Here is a 15606-nt window from a genome sequence, read left to right as displayed (position 1 = left end):
GAGACATCCCTGTTAAACATGAGAACATAGCAACAAAGGGCCAAAAAAATCTGTTCTTTAATCTAAAGACAGCCAGGCTTGTGAGAACTCATTTGCAGGAAGGAATTTATTCCACTGCTATGTTTTGTTACTTGTGTGGCAATATCAGCAAGTTTGGAATATTTAACCTAAACTGCTTCCATGCACAGCTGTGTCCTGGAATAACTGAGGAAAAGTGTTCACTTGTCATTCCAGACTGCTCAAGGAAGAAGTTTTTGGGGCTTATTAGAGCAGGAATGGAAAATACAGTCCTTTTATAGAGGAAAATTCTCCTTTTATAGAGGAGAATACAGTTCTTTTCTAGAGGGTTTGCTCATGGGGAGCTTTGTGTTCTGGTCCTCTCTGAGCAGACAGGAATGAAATCACAAAACCTCTGGGAGTTCAACTGGTGGGATCCAAGGCAGGCACGGGAAAGGAAGGGGTGAGGACATGACTGTGCTGGATATTTTAATAATATCTTCTGTTCTGTTAAATAAAGCTATCTGTGGTGCTGTCTGGAGTTTAATCCTCTCTGGAAGGTCTCTCCTTGCAGAGAAGCTGCTTTGTAAGGTTTTGAACCCCAGCTGGAGGCAGCAGGGAAGTGTCACTGCTCTGTTCCAGGGCTGCACTTCCAGAGGATTCTTGTGAGATCCTGCCTTGGCAAATGGGAACTGATTGGAAGATCCCAAAAATGTGCTGCAAGACACATCTCTGCTCTGTGTCTGCTCACACGTCTGCTCTGTAACCATTCCAGGGTGAATTCTGGCTGGAGGTGTTATGACAACATCCAGGGCCCCCTTTCAGAAGGAGCCTGTGGGGCAGAGCAGAGGAAGGAACCTCTCACAGAGATTATCAGGCATTCTGGAAACTTCTCTGTGTTACCAGCTCCCTTTGCAGTGCCACAAATCCATCCCCCTGGCAAAGGACTTCTCTAGAATTCTCCTCCTGGCTTGTCTGGGATGGTATATAAAATATCTTCCACTCTCTTTAGAGCTGAAGTGCTTACATAACACATTTAGTGTTCCTTTTGTCTGTTCCTTGCAAGTTCCAGCATACATTTTGCAGGATGCCTTGGCATTCCTGTTCCTCTGGCAATACAAATCTCTGGTTTCCAGAGAAACTGCTCAAGTGCTCAGAGGCTCTGGAGTGAAAATAGAATAGGTGCTACATTTAGAGGGGTGGAAATGCAGCAGCCTTCCAAACATCACACTGATCACATGGGGTGCCTTGTGTGGAAAATGAAAATACTCCAGGGAGGAGAAGCTTTGTGCAGAAATCCAGGGAGGAGATGGGGCTGTGCTGGTCTGAGAGCTGCAGTGTGGCATTGCCAGCTGCAAAAACACTGAGGGGAGAAGGGAGACCTTCGAGAGACCAGGGGGATTCTGAGACTTCAGGATGCTCATAAAGAGAATTTTGTTTGGCATTGACCGTGGAGTGGTAATGGTTTTTTCTTTGCCATTTAATTATGAAGTAACAATGAACTCTAGAGATGAAAGTGAGGATTTACATCTTTGTTTTGAGTTTGTAGCTGTGCATTGGTGAGCAGCACAAACCTGGGTGTCTGTGATTTGTTCAGGCTCTGCTTCCAGTGCTTCCAGTGTGTTTTGCAAACGCTTTTTTCCACCTTGCTTTTGCACAGAGCTTTGGGTGCAGATTCCTGTGCAGCTGGGAATCTCTAATCTCTGCTGGCTGCTTCCCTGCTCCAGCTGCTTGGCCTCTGGGTTTGGTTGTTTTTTAGCTCCTGCTGGAGTTTTAGACTGGTAGGTCGAGCTCCCAGCCTGGATCCATCCTTTCCACAGTGAAGGCTCCCTGTGGTGAGGTCTCAGCAGGCAAAGCTTGCCCAGAGCAGGCAGAGCTTGCAGGAGGTGCAGCTGTGTGCCCAGCAGATCCTCTCCCAGGGCTGGGGAATTGAAAGCAGCGCACACAAAATACCTGCCTGGATTTTCCATCCACAAATCAGACCAGGAAACTGTGCCTGGACAGTTTCAGTTGCCTGGAAAGGGATGGCAGGGACAAGAAAATGGAGCCACAATTTCCCCAAGTAGATAATTATCCAAACTTGGTGTTGCTCCTCAAAAAGAGCTGGGGGAGAACAACTGGAATAATTTTATTTTCCCTTCCCCACGGATCTTGCTCAGTGGGACATAAAGCTCCGTGCATGGAGATCTTTGTCACATCAGTGTCCTCCTCCCAGGGACATCCCAGCCCAAGGGCAGCTCCTGGAATAGATCTGTGCTTAGAAGTGAGAAGCAGACGAAAATGTGACAGCCTGTAGACTTCTGAGGCTGCTCTGGAGTGAAAACATGATTCTCTTTCTCCAAAACAATTTTCCAGTTCCCTTTTTTCAGCACTGCCAGTGTGGGCTGTTGGTTGCTTATTTTGATAATGGGTTGGTAATGACCAGCTAAGCAGTGAGATACAGTGAAAAACCTCCTTACAGCCATAAAAGAAATACTAAACACTTGTTCCCTGTACCTTTGCATTCACAAAGAGCTGGTATTAGTTGCTAAGCTACCAGTGACCCTTATTAAATTTCCATTTAGGAAAAGTGATGAATTCAAAATCGTGAGGGGGCTCTGTCACAGGAAAAAAACTACCTCCAATTATTTTAAATGCACATTTTCAATAACAGGAAAATTATTTTTTCAGAGCTTAAAAAAAAAAAAAAATAAAAAACCCCCAACAAACTCCAAATCTAATCCAACAAATAAACCCAAGACCACCACCCCAAAAAACCCCAACAAACCCAAACCCAGAAAGCAAGAGCCCACTCCAGGGAGTGTTTAGCCATAGGATGATTTATGCCTATGTAGATATGGAGGAATGATAGTGTGCTGCTGTAATTCATTGACCTTTGTAAAATAAATATGTAGGGCCTCTTTATTGATCATTTCTAGGCAAAGTCTCATCATTCACTAGGAGTTACACTGTTGTACACTTTTTTATCTCAAAGGAGACAGTTTATCTGCAAGGAGGATGTGGATGCCCAAACCTAATGCTTAAAAGCCAGGAAAAACGGGGTGAAATCAAAAAGGGTGAAATCAAAAAGCTGACAACCTTTTTTGCATGTGTAATTTCAAATATTTCATTTTATTTACCTATGGTTAAATAGAGAGTCTGTGAGGTAGACCTGGAAGGGACCCAAATCCCTGATTATTGCCAGAATTGTGTCACAGAAGGGAAGCAAAGGGAGGCACAAGAGAATTCTCACCTTGCATTGTCAGATTTCCTGTTTTATCTCCTAAATCATCCATTCTTTCTTTTTTTTTTTTTTTTTTTTTTTTTTCTCAGACGTTAAACCATCCAACATTTTGGTAAACTCTAGAGGTGAAATCAAGCTTTGTGACTTTGGTGTCAGTGGGCAGCTGATAGATTCCATGGCAAACTCCTTTGTTGGCACACGCTCCTACATGTCTGTAAGTACAGATTTCAGTCCAGATTACACAGCTCTGAGTTTGGTGGGGTTGAGCCTGCCCAGTTCTGGTGATCAAACAAGAACCAACTGTTGCTGTTCCTGGTTCAGCTCTTCCTGCATTCCAGGAATATTCTGGTGTCACATCAGACTGTGTGTGTGCTGGGGGGGAAGAGCTGTTGCAGAAAAGCCAAAAACTTGGAATATTTATAACACTCCAGAAGGGCTGGGGCTGTGTCTACACTGCAGAGCCCAGTCAGCTCTTGCCTTTGGGGGTTGCACACGTTGTCTCCCAGAAAAGCCCAGTGTTTATGGTTTGCTTTCCTTGGGAAGTGTGGTTCTCTTCCCACTCCAGCATGTGCTGGGCTCGCTCTGCAGGCAAAGTGCAGCCAAGGAGAAGTGCTGGCAGTGGGCAGAGAGTTAATCTGGGGCTGTTCCAGGGTGTTCTGTGTCCCTGGGGATGAGGAGCACCTTGGAACTTCTTTCTGTGTGATGTGCAAGCCCCAGCTAATGGCAGTGGCAGCTCTTTTATTCTCACAGGCTTTGTGCAGCACACAGTGAACTGGTGCTCTTGTTCCCAGCTCTGGCTGAAGGATGAAAGCTGTGTGGGCTTAGACTTACAGGGAGAAGCTTTAATGCTGCCTCTGTTCAGCAGGAGCCCTGCACTGTCTTTGTGTCATTTCTCCTTGGTGACACACCTGAAACCCGGCTGGGGTTGAAGTTCTCAGGCTGGGGGCTGCTGCTAATGAGCAAAACCAAATCCACAGCTCAGCTCATCCATGCTCCTGCCTTGCCCTGGCTCTTCCAGGAGCAGGGATGAGAGCCAAGTGCTGTCTGCCTTCAGTTTTCTTCAATTTGTTGTTTTTACAGGCCGAGGGTTTTACTTGGGGAGTTTTACTTTGCTCTCTGGCATCACAGACCAAGCCAGAGGAGGATTTTGTCCTGGCGGTGTCTGTGGGATCTTCTCTTGCAGTAGCTCCCTTTGCACACTTCTACACATACAAAACCATACAGAATTATTACATGCAAACATCCCTTTTTACCACATGGAGGTGTGTAAAAACAGCACTGTTTAACTTGAACAGATTTCTAGATTTTAATTATATTTATAGAACAAGTGCTCTCTCTGTTACCTGCTCTTTCTCATCCACCCACCTACCTTTACACTTGCATTTTATGAAAACCTTGGGATTTGGACATTTTTGTTGCTGCCCAGCAGTTGTGTAGTTTGTCCAGCTGGCTTTGGAACTGACTGAGGTGGGACACTGGAGAAAACTCAAATATAATCTCAGTAAATGCTACAAAACGAATTAAACAAAACTATCACCCCCTTATGGCAGAAGGAAGAAGCTTTGCTGCATTCTCACATTCTCTGAGAGGGAGTTTCAAATTGCATATGTATTTTTCCAAAATGTGCATGCAATCAGAGAAGAATCTGCACCATTTTGGTAAAATATGAGCTTGATTTTACAAAGAGTGCAGAAAAGTGAACGTTTTCTTTGAGAGCTCTTAGTAAAAATGGATTTAAGGGTGAAGTTGATCAATGTATTAATAATTTCAGGAACCATATTCAGCACTGAACATAGACTGACAAAGCAGGGGTGAAAATTAAGCAAAAGGAGTTGGTGCAGCACTCATCTGCTGCTTTTGGCAGAAGCAGGAGCTGGATACACTGCTCAAAACTGAGGATCTGTGAAGCAGTGGGACTGGAATAGTCAGATACACTTCTGATCATGATTCAACTGACCAAAAAAATCCCATACCTAAATATCTTTACAGTGTGTGAATCTCCTGAAGACAATGCAAAATAGATTTTTGGCTGAGTCTGATCTTGCCTGCAGAGCCTTGTGTGATAGGTCCATTAGATGTGTGCTAAAGAAATAAAAAAACACATAAGAGAATCATTTCTGAAGAGCCTCACAGTTGTTTACAGTGCTGGAATGTTTGGGGAGCTTCAGGAAATCCAGAGGATAGATTTCCAGGAAAATACCAAGGAGTCACTCATAAGCTGGGGTTTCATCCTTTAACTGATCCAGGTTGTTGCAGAATGTCATTTTTTTGTAATTCCTTGTCTCAAAGCTGCCTCTCCTCCCCTCCCCTGTGTTTTGCAGCCTGAGAGGCTGCAGGGCACTCACTACTCGGTGCAGTCAGACATCTGGAGCATGGGGCTGTCCCTGGTGGAGATGGCCATTGGCAGGTACCCCATTCCCCCTCCTGACTCCAAGGAGCTGGAGCTGATGTTTGGCTGCCCCGTGGAGGGGGATTCTCCAGTCACAGAGACCTCGCCCAGGCAAAGAGCGCCCGGCCGACCCATGAGCTGTGAGTTACACCCCTCACATTGATTTCCAGTACCCTGCCACCTGCAAGCTTGTAGATATTCTCAGTTCAGTCAGAGAAAAAAAAGAGAAAGATTTCTACCAGGCTAAGCCCGGGGAAAAGTCCAAAAGGAATGTAAAGAATCTGTTCTCTTCCTTTGCATTCACATTGTTTATGGATCTGTTCTACCACACTGACCTAAGTCCAGTGCACCAATCAGGTGAAATGCTTTTACTCTAAGATCAATGGAATTAATGTTCACTATGTTCTCTATAAAAGAGAGGAGTGCTTATGAATAAACACTCTTTTACCTTCTAAAATCATACGACTAATTTTACCCATCCCTGGTCACAAGCTCCTTTTTATCTGATCCTGGTCTGCACAGTGGGGATTTAAACTTTTAAAACATCAGGGTTGTATTGGGCACCTGGCTCAGCTTCACTGTGAGGAGCCCTGTGGGAGCAGAGCACCAGAGACCCTTTTGTTGGTGGTTCTTGTGAACAGCCCCAGTACTGAGGTGTTGGAACCCTGGTCACTGAGAATGTCAGACTTTCTGTGCTGCCAGGCACTGACCCCCAGGAGAACACTGCATTTGACCTGAGGCCATGGAGAAGGCTTCCAAAATGGAATGGTGGAACTGGGATTGTGGGGGTGGAGTTTGGATAGAAGTGTGTAATATCACACAGTAAAAGAGTTTAATGTTTTAGAATATAGTACTATATATAAAACATATATATAAAACAATATATAGAAGATATATATAAAACAAGATATAATATATATATATAAAACAAGATATAATATATATATATAAAACAAGATAGAAGTTTTAGGGCAGAAGCTAGTCCTTCTTCTTCACCTTCTTCTCCATGGGTTTGGGTGGTTTTGTGTAATGGGATAAAAAAGTCCACTTTGTGAGCCACAAGTAGTTAGTTATTAGGTTAAAAGTAAAAATAATGTGTCATTTCCTAATTAGACAGTTTGCCCTTAAAAAGCCTTGTAGAGAGAAAGCTATAACTCCATTTTTAGTTTTTTAAAGCGTTGTAAAACTCACAATTTGTGAGACTATAATATAGGTAAGAACTAATAAACATCTGAGTCTGAACAAGAAATACCAATCCACACATTTCATCCCAACCTTAGCAAAAAAACCCCAAAAACTCCACAAAGTGGTGCCCTGGGTGAGGATTAAACTCACAGCGTTCAGATTATGAGAGTGATAAAAAGCCAAGAACTCCACTCAGAGATCCCAGTCTGGTGCTCTGCTTTTCTCCAGGATGCTGATCCAGGTGCAGCAGGATGATTCCCAGTGAAGTGAATGCTTTGGGTCAGACCTGGAAATGTCTCTTTGCATGAAAGCATTTTGCTGTTGAACCTTTTCCCTGTAAATCTGCTGGGTGCCAGAAGTGTCAGACTTGGGCTTGCTAAAGCACCCCTGAAGCCATGGAGGGAGAGTGACACTGATCCCAATTTCTCCAATTTCTCTCCCGTTTCTTCCCAGCCTATGGATCAGACAGCAGACCCCCCATGGCAATCTTTGAACTTCTGGATTACATTGTCAATGAGGTAATTTATAAACTTCAAAATCTGCACTTCACAACTGTAAACTTTGAAAGCATCCTGGAATTTGGGGTTGGTGCTGTTTATTCTGGTTTAGCCTTATGATTGAGTCACGATTCTTTTCTCTTTCAAATAGCTAAGTTCCAAGGCTAGTTAGAGATTCATATTTTAGAATGGGTTGTTTGCAGTATTTTTACAAGTACCACTGAAACTTGTGTGACTCCACTGCTTGTGTTCTTAAAAAAAAAAAAAAAAGAAAAGCATGCTCATGTTAGCTGCCATTTGTAGCAGCTGGATAACAATTGTTCCAGCTGGATGAATTATTGAAAACTGTCCAGCTCACCCGTTTGAAAGGCACAGTTGGTGTCTGGGTCCCTGCATTGCCTGTGCCACTGATAAATTGATAATTGCTTCTGTAACTCATCTGCTTGCACAATTCTCTCAGATTACAGATCTATTTTGCATATTATGTAAACCCCAGTCTGCCAGCACTAACTCTGGGAGTGGAGGTAGCATTGAATTACTTCAGCTGCTGTGGTCCTGCTCTTGCAGCATCCCTGAGGGGGTCAGTTTGGGCTGAAAAGCTGCAGAAGTGGAGAGTTTGGCAAGATTATCTTGTGCCACCTCTGATTTAGCACAGACTTCTCCAGCAGGAGCTGCTCCCTCCAATACAGGCTGTGCACCAGTCTCTGCCCTGTGCATAAAATAACTCAGTGTAAGGATGGAAACTTAACCCTGGTCCTGTGGCCAAGTCCTGGAGGATGAGGCAGTAACATGCAGCTTTATGCAGTCCCCCTTCTTTGTTTGTCAGAATTCTGTCTGAATTCAGAGCCTGAACAAACTCATTCCCAGGGACAGAAAACTGACATCAAAAGCATTATGGAACTAATGATGTGCAGGGCATCTTCCCTCAGCAGTGTGGAGAATGACAGGGTGCTGATTAGTGCTCTGGGCCTTCTTTAATGAGAGCTGAGGCTGTGCTCACCCCATCCAGGTGTGTGTGTGGAGAAAATAGAGCAACCAACCAACCAAAACCCACCCCATGCCAGGGAAAGTCTGGTTTAGTACTGAAGCACCTGAAATCTTGCAGCTGGGAGTAATAACCCAAATCAGGCAGGGTTGTACAGCCTTGCTCAGATGTGGGACATGTAACTGTCCCACACTGTAACGTTATGCTGAATGGTTGCTGATTTGAAAAATGTATTTTTTTATTTACAGCCACCTCCAAAACTGCCCAATGGCGTCTTTGGTTCTGAATTTCAAGATTTTGTTAACAAATGGTGAGTAATTTCTCTGGATTTTCTCTGTGGCTGAGTGGCACAGGGACACGCTGGGCTCAGCTTTGTCTGTCAGGCACTTGGCAGTCAGAGTCCCTGCTCCAGGCCAGGGCAAATGTAAGGATTGCAATCAGCATAATCAACCCTCTTTGGGTGTTAATTGCCTGAAGTTCATCTCACAGGCAACACATGCATCCAGAGGAGCCCTAAGGCTCGGGGAGATTCTCCTCTTCAGCCCTGAATTTCTGCTGCTGTGTGCAGCTCAGAGCAGTCCTTAGGGAGTGACCCCCAGCACAGACAGCTTCTGCAAGGCCCAGGCACCTCATCCTGCAGTGGCTGTGCCATGGGGTGTACAATCCTGCAGGCTCCAGATGTTTTTCCTGGCCCATGAGCCAACACCTTTATCCCAGCAGCCATTCCCCCATCTCTTCACTTTCCCAGCTGCACCTCAGTGGTGCCAGCACTGAACCAGTGCTAAGGGAGGCAGCTCATTGCAGTTCATAAGTTTGTTTATTTATCAAATATCTCTATTTACAGCTTCCAAAAGGAAGGACAGTCATGCAATAATCCTGCTTGATGCTGAGCTTGAAGAGACCTGGGGCAAAGACACATGAGGGATAAAGTTGTTTTAGTTGAAATGGGATTTATCTCCCCAGCTTGGTTGAGACACTCATCAGTCTCAGACAACTCAGGATTTCTTACCTGGAGCTGTGGAGCCCACAGAAGGGAATTGCAGGTTCCCATCTCTGTCTGAGAGGCACCTGGTGCTTTTATTGAGTGGTGCCAGGGCAGAGCAGTCCAACCAACAGGACACAACTCGAGCCTTATTGTAAAAGCTAGTGGAGTGTAACTTGTGCACCACTTTGTGTTTTCCCAGTTTAATTAAGAATCCTGCTGAGAGAGCCGACTTGAAGCAGCTGATGGTAAGTGCAGGTTTTTCATTTCATCTTAGAGCCCTTTCCCAGGCAGGTTGGATTCCTGAGCTGGCCCAGAGCAGGTCAGAGCAGTGGCCTCGAGGGTGGCTGGTGGCCCATGAGGAGCTCAGCTTGAGGAGGAACAGCTTTTCTGAGCGAGAGATCAAGGGGCTGCAGGTTTCACACCCTCCTACCACAGGGACTGTCAAGGAGACCAAAATTCTGGTGGGTTGTGGAGTCTGCCATTTGATAATCACAATGGGTGACTTAAATTAATTAACAAAAGAATTCTCTCTTGAGTTTATTAGTTAATAATATTGATTAATACTTTTAGGAGGACAGAAGAACAAAGCTCCCCATACCATATGGACTAATTAAATACATTTTTAATCATCTGTTGTGAAACACAAGATTTGTCACTTTTTTACCGGCTTTGTCTGGCAAAATCTGTAGAACTCAACACAAACCCTGTCTTTTTCTCTGTGTGAAATAACCACATCAGTATCAGTGCATCTTTTTATGGCTTTAAGTGTAATGCCAGGACTTCAGGTTTTCCCTGCCCTGACCTTGCTTCACAATAATGGTGCAAAATGCAAAGAGACTCTTTTTATTACAAAAAAAAAGCCTTTTAGTGCCCAGGCAGACATTTCCCAGAGTATTGTCTTGAGTGGCTGAGTCACATCCTGATCATTTCTGTGGTGCAGCAGGCACTGTGGCAGGATTCCTCTGGGATACTTTGCCTCGTGCTGGCTGTTCTGCATTTCCGTGGAAATGTCTCCACGTGCTTTGTAAAGTTTCACAGCTCGATTGCTCCAAGTGGATTTATGGGTGCTCCTGAGGGCTGCTCCTGAGCAGACTGAGAGCTGCCACACTGACCCTGTTCTCCTGTGCCCAGATCCATGCTTTCATCAAGAGATCCGAGGCGGAGGAGGTGGATTTTGCGGGGTGGCTCTGCTCCACCATCGGCCTTAACCAGCCCAGCACCCCCACGCACGCCGCCGGCGTCTGAGCCCGGGGGCAGCTCCTGGACTGTACCTCTGGTGACAACCACGCTCTCCTGGTCCTCTTTCCTCAGCTTGTACCTGTTCAAACATGTATTTCACCTCTTAAGGAAGAATGTCTTGATAGCATGTGCCAAAACGGTTTTAAATCTCGTCCTAAACTAATTGGTATCGTACCGGGTTCCGTCGTTCACTGACCCAGTGTAAGCTGTGTAAGTTCCAGTGCTTGCTGATTTTAGGTGATTATGGATATTCTTTCTTAATGAAAATATCACTGGGGCAGGGGGGGTTGGCCCCTGGCTTGTTTGAACTTTATCAAGCCTCTTTGTAAATCGTTGGTACTTCAATCATGCTTTCCCTGAGCTCCCCGGGCTCGGGATCGGGATGCTCCAAGCCTGTCTGTGAGCATGCTTTGCTGCTGCCCAGCTGTTCCCAAAAGTTAGGCTCCAATTTTGCTGTTGTCTAGAGATCTCTCTCTTTGCAGGTGAAGAAGGCAAGAGCTCTGCATTTCTCAAAATGCACAGGGCAATATTCTAATTGTAGACTTGTTCATATTTCTATATTTATTTTTCGAACATATCATCATCCTTGGATTTAGTGATGTATGTCTTTCTAATTGATTTTTAAAAGTTAGTTCTTGGAAGTGTCCTGTGGAATCAAGACAATGATCCAAGCACTTTGCTTTCTTTTAACCTAAAGAGTCATGACAACTGTGTTTAGTGTCTAAAAGTGTATGAAAATCCTTTATTGTTTTATTCTCTCAGATGTTTAGCAATGGGTTCTCTTAATAAATATATTATCAAGTAACTTCTTGAAGCTTTTTTTTAAAACTTGACCAAGGCTTTTAATCTGGTCACTGCACTATACATTTCATCTCTTTGAAAGGATGCTTTGGATGAGGAAATGCCTGAAATTCTTCCCCAGAAGGAATCCCCATCAGCAGGACATGAACTTCCACATGGCCAAAGGATTGGGTATCAAAGGGCTGGCACAGCCCAGGCCAGCAGAGGCAGGAAATGACTCGGTGACAATCCTGGCCTTCCTCCAGCCTGTCCTGGCTGGAGTGAGACCTGAAGTGACAGCTGGAGGATGTAAATGGAACTCTGTCCTGAGCTTCACCTACACCCAGCAAACAGAGCCTTTTACTGTTTGCCAAAAGAAATACACGGCAAGGTTTGGGAGGTTTAACTCCCACTTTGGGTTGTCCCCCCAGACAGCAATAATTTGGGCACTGCAAGACAATTATAAGGACAGCAGGAAAAGAACTTTATTGCAACATGCACTAGAACTGGGCTGTTCAAATCCAAAAGCACTCGTTCACAAAAGCAGCAGGAATTCTATCCATGAAAACTACTCTGGACCACGCTGGGCACAAATAACATCTTTCAACAGTCAAAATTACCCTTTGGAGTTGAAATGTGCCAAGAAAGGCCAGGATGGCTCCTGAGCTCCTCCCAAACCAGCTCTTCTCACACATCACTGCAAGGGCTTACTTGACCATAGCATTTCTGGCTCAGACTTTGGGGTGTTTTTGTATCTGTCAGGCTTGGGAAAGCTTTGTTAAACAATCCCTTCACTCCTGTTCTGAATTCCTTCATTAAGACATCCAAAACCCAAGTAGTCTTTAGTACAGGATGAAGCCACATTTACATCCCAACAGTTCCCATTGGTACAAACCAAACAGGAGCCCAATTAATACTCATTAAACAGTGGCAGGAATTCACTGGAGGCTGAATGTCAGTTCTGACCACCCCCAGGATCCCAGTCACTTTTCCAAATGCAAGAATTGTGGAGATTTCACATCAGTTTCCATTTATAACTAAGTTCTTGCACTCCTCATGCTCCTCCTTGAAAATCACATGAAAGCAGGCGACCTTGCCTTGATTTATTATGAGGTTACAATGAGAGAAAAAGAAAATAAAAGCAATTTAAGAGTATTACCTTAGTACAAGCACCACGGATCATTTCTTAAGTCTACAATTTGTGGACAAATAAAAGGCTCCTTGGCTGCTGCTCCGAAGGAGCAGAAGTAGAAAGCCCTTCCCTGGGACAGACTGACAGAACTGAACAGCACCAGGAGGACACAGAGACCTCCCTGCTGTGCTCAGAATTGGGCTGACACTGGGAGGACTCTGGGAGTAACTCCAGCTTTCCATGGAACTGAGAACACAGCAGCTGAAGGCTGGAGACAGCTCTGGACACATCTGTTCTCACCTGTATCTTACATTGCCAGTTTAGGCAAATGAGGTTAGAATGTAATCACTGGGGCAGCACCAGCCTCCAGGACCTGGATTTGTTTCTCACATCAGGAGGTGAGAACAGACAAGTTATTGCTTTTAGTGCACGTGTTAATTGGTCTGGTTGATCAATTACTTCTCCCTTCCACATACAAAGATGTTGTAAGAGCTACATTAGGTTTGAAATGTGGAACGGATTATGCTACATATTTGTGCAGCAGATTTTCATTCTTTCAACATCTGAATCAAGATGTGCCCAGCCCGTGAAGCTCACGTGTTCAGAGTCACTGCCCTCGACTCTGATATGTCAGACAGTTCATACCCACACACAGCACAAAATGGAAATCACTTGGTGAGTCTCAGATAAATGAAGAAGAAATTCCTGAGTCTATATTAAAAACCATCACTGATTTTTTTTCTCTCAAGAATCAGATTCCTCTTCCTCCTCCTCTTCCTCTTTATCATCCTGAAGACTGAGGTGTAACTCTGTTTGATTGATGGCAGCCTCATTGTCCATCTGCCCAAGAGTCTGTCAGAGAAAAGGGCTGATTACCAAACCTAGCCCAAACACCAAACACTTCTCAAATCACTGTCAGAGCTGCGCACTGTTAATTAAAGGTCCCAGAGCTAGAACTGCTGACTGAGAGCCCATCACAGCAACAAGGCCCTGGTCTCCATGGAAAAGCTGCACCTGGGTCAGGCTGGCCAGGTATTGAGTGGAAAGCTGCAGCACCTGTGCCTCCACCCCAGGGTCACAGGCATTAAACAAAATATTTAACACATGGTGAACGGAAGCTACACCACACAGCTATTTCCCAATCCCCCTGGAAACACGGCGCTGCTTCTGGGGATGGGAAAAGGTGAAACCCTCTGAACAAACCAGCAGCAAAACTGACATTTTACAGCTGAGCTTTGCAGCGATGAGAAGCATCAATGAGGTGCCAGGAGGAACTGCACAACCCAGCCCTGCTCATGCTGCCAGCCAGTCGTGGGGCCCCCTCCGAGCCCAGGGTCCCCCTTACCTGCTGAGTGTCCTCGGCCAGCGCTGGCAGGGCCACGGGGACCTTCTCCTCGCCGGCCCTGATCATGGACTGCAGCGCCAGCTCCTCCACCTGCAGGGACCACACTGAGCACCGCCGGCACTGGGAACGCAGCCCGCAGCCCAGCCCGGCCTGCCCGGCCCTGCCCAACGCTGCCCGCTCACCACCGGCGGCTTTTTACCTCTTAAAGCTGTGTTAAATCTGCTGCAATTCTGTTCTAAGCTCCTTTATGATGATGCGCATGAGTCTCTATACCCGAGTAGGCTTCAGTCCCACTACCTGAAACTGTCCCTTCTGCATCCATCAGCTAAGGCAGGCCACGCACTCACATTTACCTCTTGGAGCTGTATCCTACTCACACTCACATTTATCTCCTCGTGTATCCTGCACTCACATTTACCTCTTGGAGCTGTATCCTACTCACACTCACAATTACATTTATCTCCTCGTGTATCCTGCACTCACATTTACCTCTTAGAGCTGTATCCTACTCACACTCACAATTACATTTATCTCCTCGTGTATCCTGCACTCACATTTACCTCTTGGAGCTATATCTTACTCACACTCACATTTATCTCCTCGTGTATCCTGCATACACTCACATTTACCTCTTGGAGCTATATCCTACTCACACTCACATTTATCTCCTCGTGTATCCTGCACTCACATTTACCTCTTGGAGCTGTATCCTACTCACACTCACATTTATCTCCTCGTGTATCCTGCATACACTCACATTTACCTCTTGGAGCTGTATCCTACTCACACTCACAATTACATTTATCTCCTCATGTATCCTGCACTCACATTTACCTCTTAGAGCTGTATCCTACTCACAATTACATTTATCTCCTCGTGTATCCTGCACTCACATTTACCTCTTAGAGCTGTATCCTACTCACACTCACAATTACATTTATCTCCTCATGTATCCTGCACTCACATTTACCTCTTAGAGCTGTATCCTACTCACACTCACAATTACATTTATCTCCTCATGTATCCTGCATACACTCACATTTACCTCTTGGAGCTGTATCCTACTCACACTCACAATTACATTTATCTCTTCGTGTATCCTGCACTCACATTTACCTCTTGGAGCTGTATCCTCCTCACACTCACATTTATCTCTTAGTGTATCCTGCATACACTCACATTTACCTCTTGGAGCTGTATCCTACTCACACTCACAATTATTACATTTATCTCTTGATGTATCCTACATTCACTCACATTTACCTTTTAGAGCTGTATCCTACACACACTCACATCTCCTAATGTATCCTACGCGCATCACACTCACAGTTACCTCTTGGAGATACATCCTACGTACACTCACACTTGTATTTCTCTCTTAATGTATACATACACTCACAATTACAGGCACTTTGACACAGATGCACCCCACGCACACTCACCATTCCATGTACCTCTGAGGCGCACCCTGCACAGTTCCATTTACCCCTCAGAGCTCCGCAGGTGGATCCCCCTTTCCCCGACCGCCTGAGAGCCCGCAGCCCGCCCCTGCTCTGCCTCTCCCAGCAGCGATCGGGCGCAGGGCCCGTCCCGCGGCCGCGTTGGCGGCCTGGGCTGAGGGCAGGCCCGGCCCCGCTCCCGCCGCGCCCCCACCGCCGTCCCGCGGCCCCGGGGTGTCCCCGCGGCCCCGGGGTGTCCCCGCGCACCCGCAGCCGGCGGAGCTGATCGTGCAGCGCCGCCTTGACCCGCAGCAGCGTCTCCTCCTCCCTGCGCAGCTCCTGCAGCCGGCTCAGCATCGTCCCCGCCGGGGAGCGCCCGCCCCGCCCCGCCCCGTCGCGTCACGGCGGCG

General features: G+C 45.9%; 2 protein-coding genes across 2 annotated transcripts in view; one reads left to right on the top strand and one right to left on the bottom strand.

Annotated features, from left to right (window-relative positions):
• The window catches only part of MAP2K1 (mitogen-activated protein kinase kinase 1), a 34791-nt gene extending 23486 nt beyond the window's left edge, over positions 1–11305 (top strand). The window contains exons 6-11 of the mRNA XM_068203523.1: positions 3310–3434; positions 5542–5749; positions 7248–7312; positions 8525–8586; positions 9461–9506; positions 10393–11305. Of these exons, the coding sequence (XP_068059624.1) occupies positions 3310–3434; positions 5542–5749; positions 7248–7312; positions 8525–8586; positions 9461–9506; positions 10393–10506 (620 nt within the window). The 3' untranslated portion in view covers positions 10507–11305. The remainder of the gene's footprint in view (positions 1–3309; positions 3435–5541; positions 5750–7247; positions 7313–8524; positions 8587–9460; positions 9507–10392) is intronic.
• Positions 11306–12779: 1474 nt separating this feature from the next.
• On the bottom strand, positions 12780–15602 carry SNAPC5 (small nuclear RNA activating complex polypeptide 5). Its single transcript, XM_068203524.1, has 3 exons — positions 15464–15602; positions 13758–13847; positions 12780–13264 (listed from the first exon to the last, which is right to left on the bottom strand). Exons 1-3 carry the CDS (start codon positions 15551–15553, stop codon positions 13157–13159), a joined length of 288 nt encoding a protein of 95 aa, XP_068059625.1. The 5' UTR covers positions 15554–15602; the 3' UTR covers positions 12780–13156.
• Positions 15603–15606: the final 4 nt, after the last annotated feature.

Source organism: Anomalospiza imberbis, chromosome 13, assembly GCF_031753505.1.
Source record: "Anomalospiza imberbis isolate Cuckoo-Finch-1a 21T00152 chromosome 13, ASM3175350v1, whole genome shotgun sequence".
Classification (NCBI taxonomy): Eukaryota; Metazoa; Chordata; class Aves; order Passeriformes; family Viduidae; genus Anomalospiza; species Anomalospiza imberbis.
This window is presented reverse-complemented; position numbering and strand designations above follow the sequence as displayed.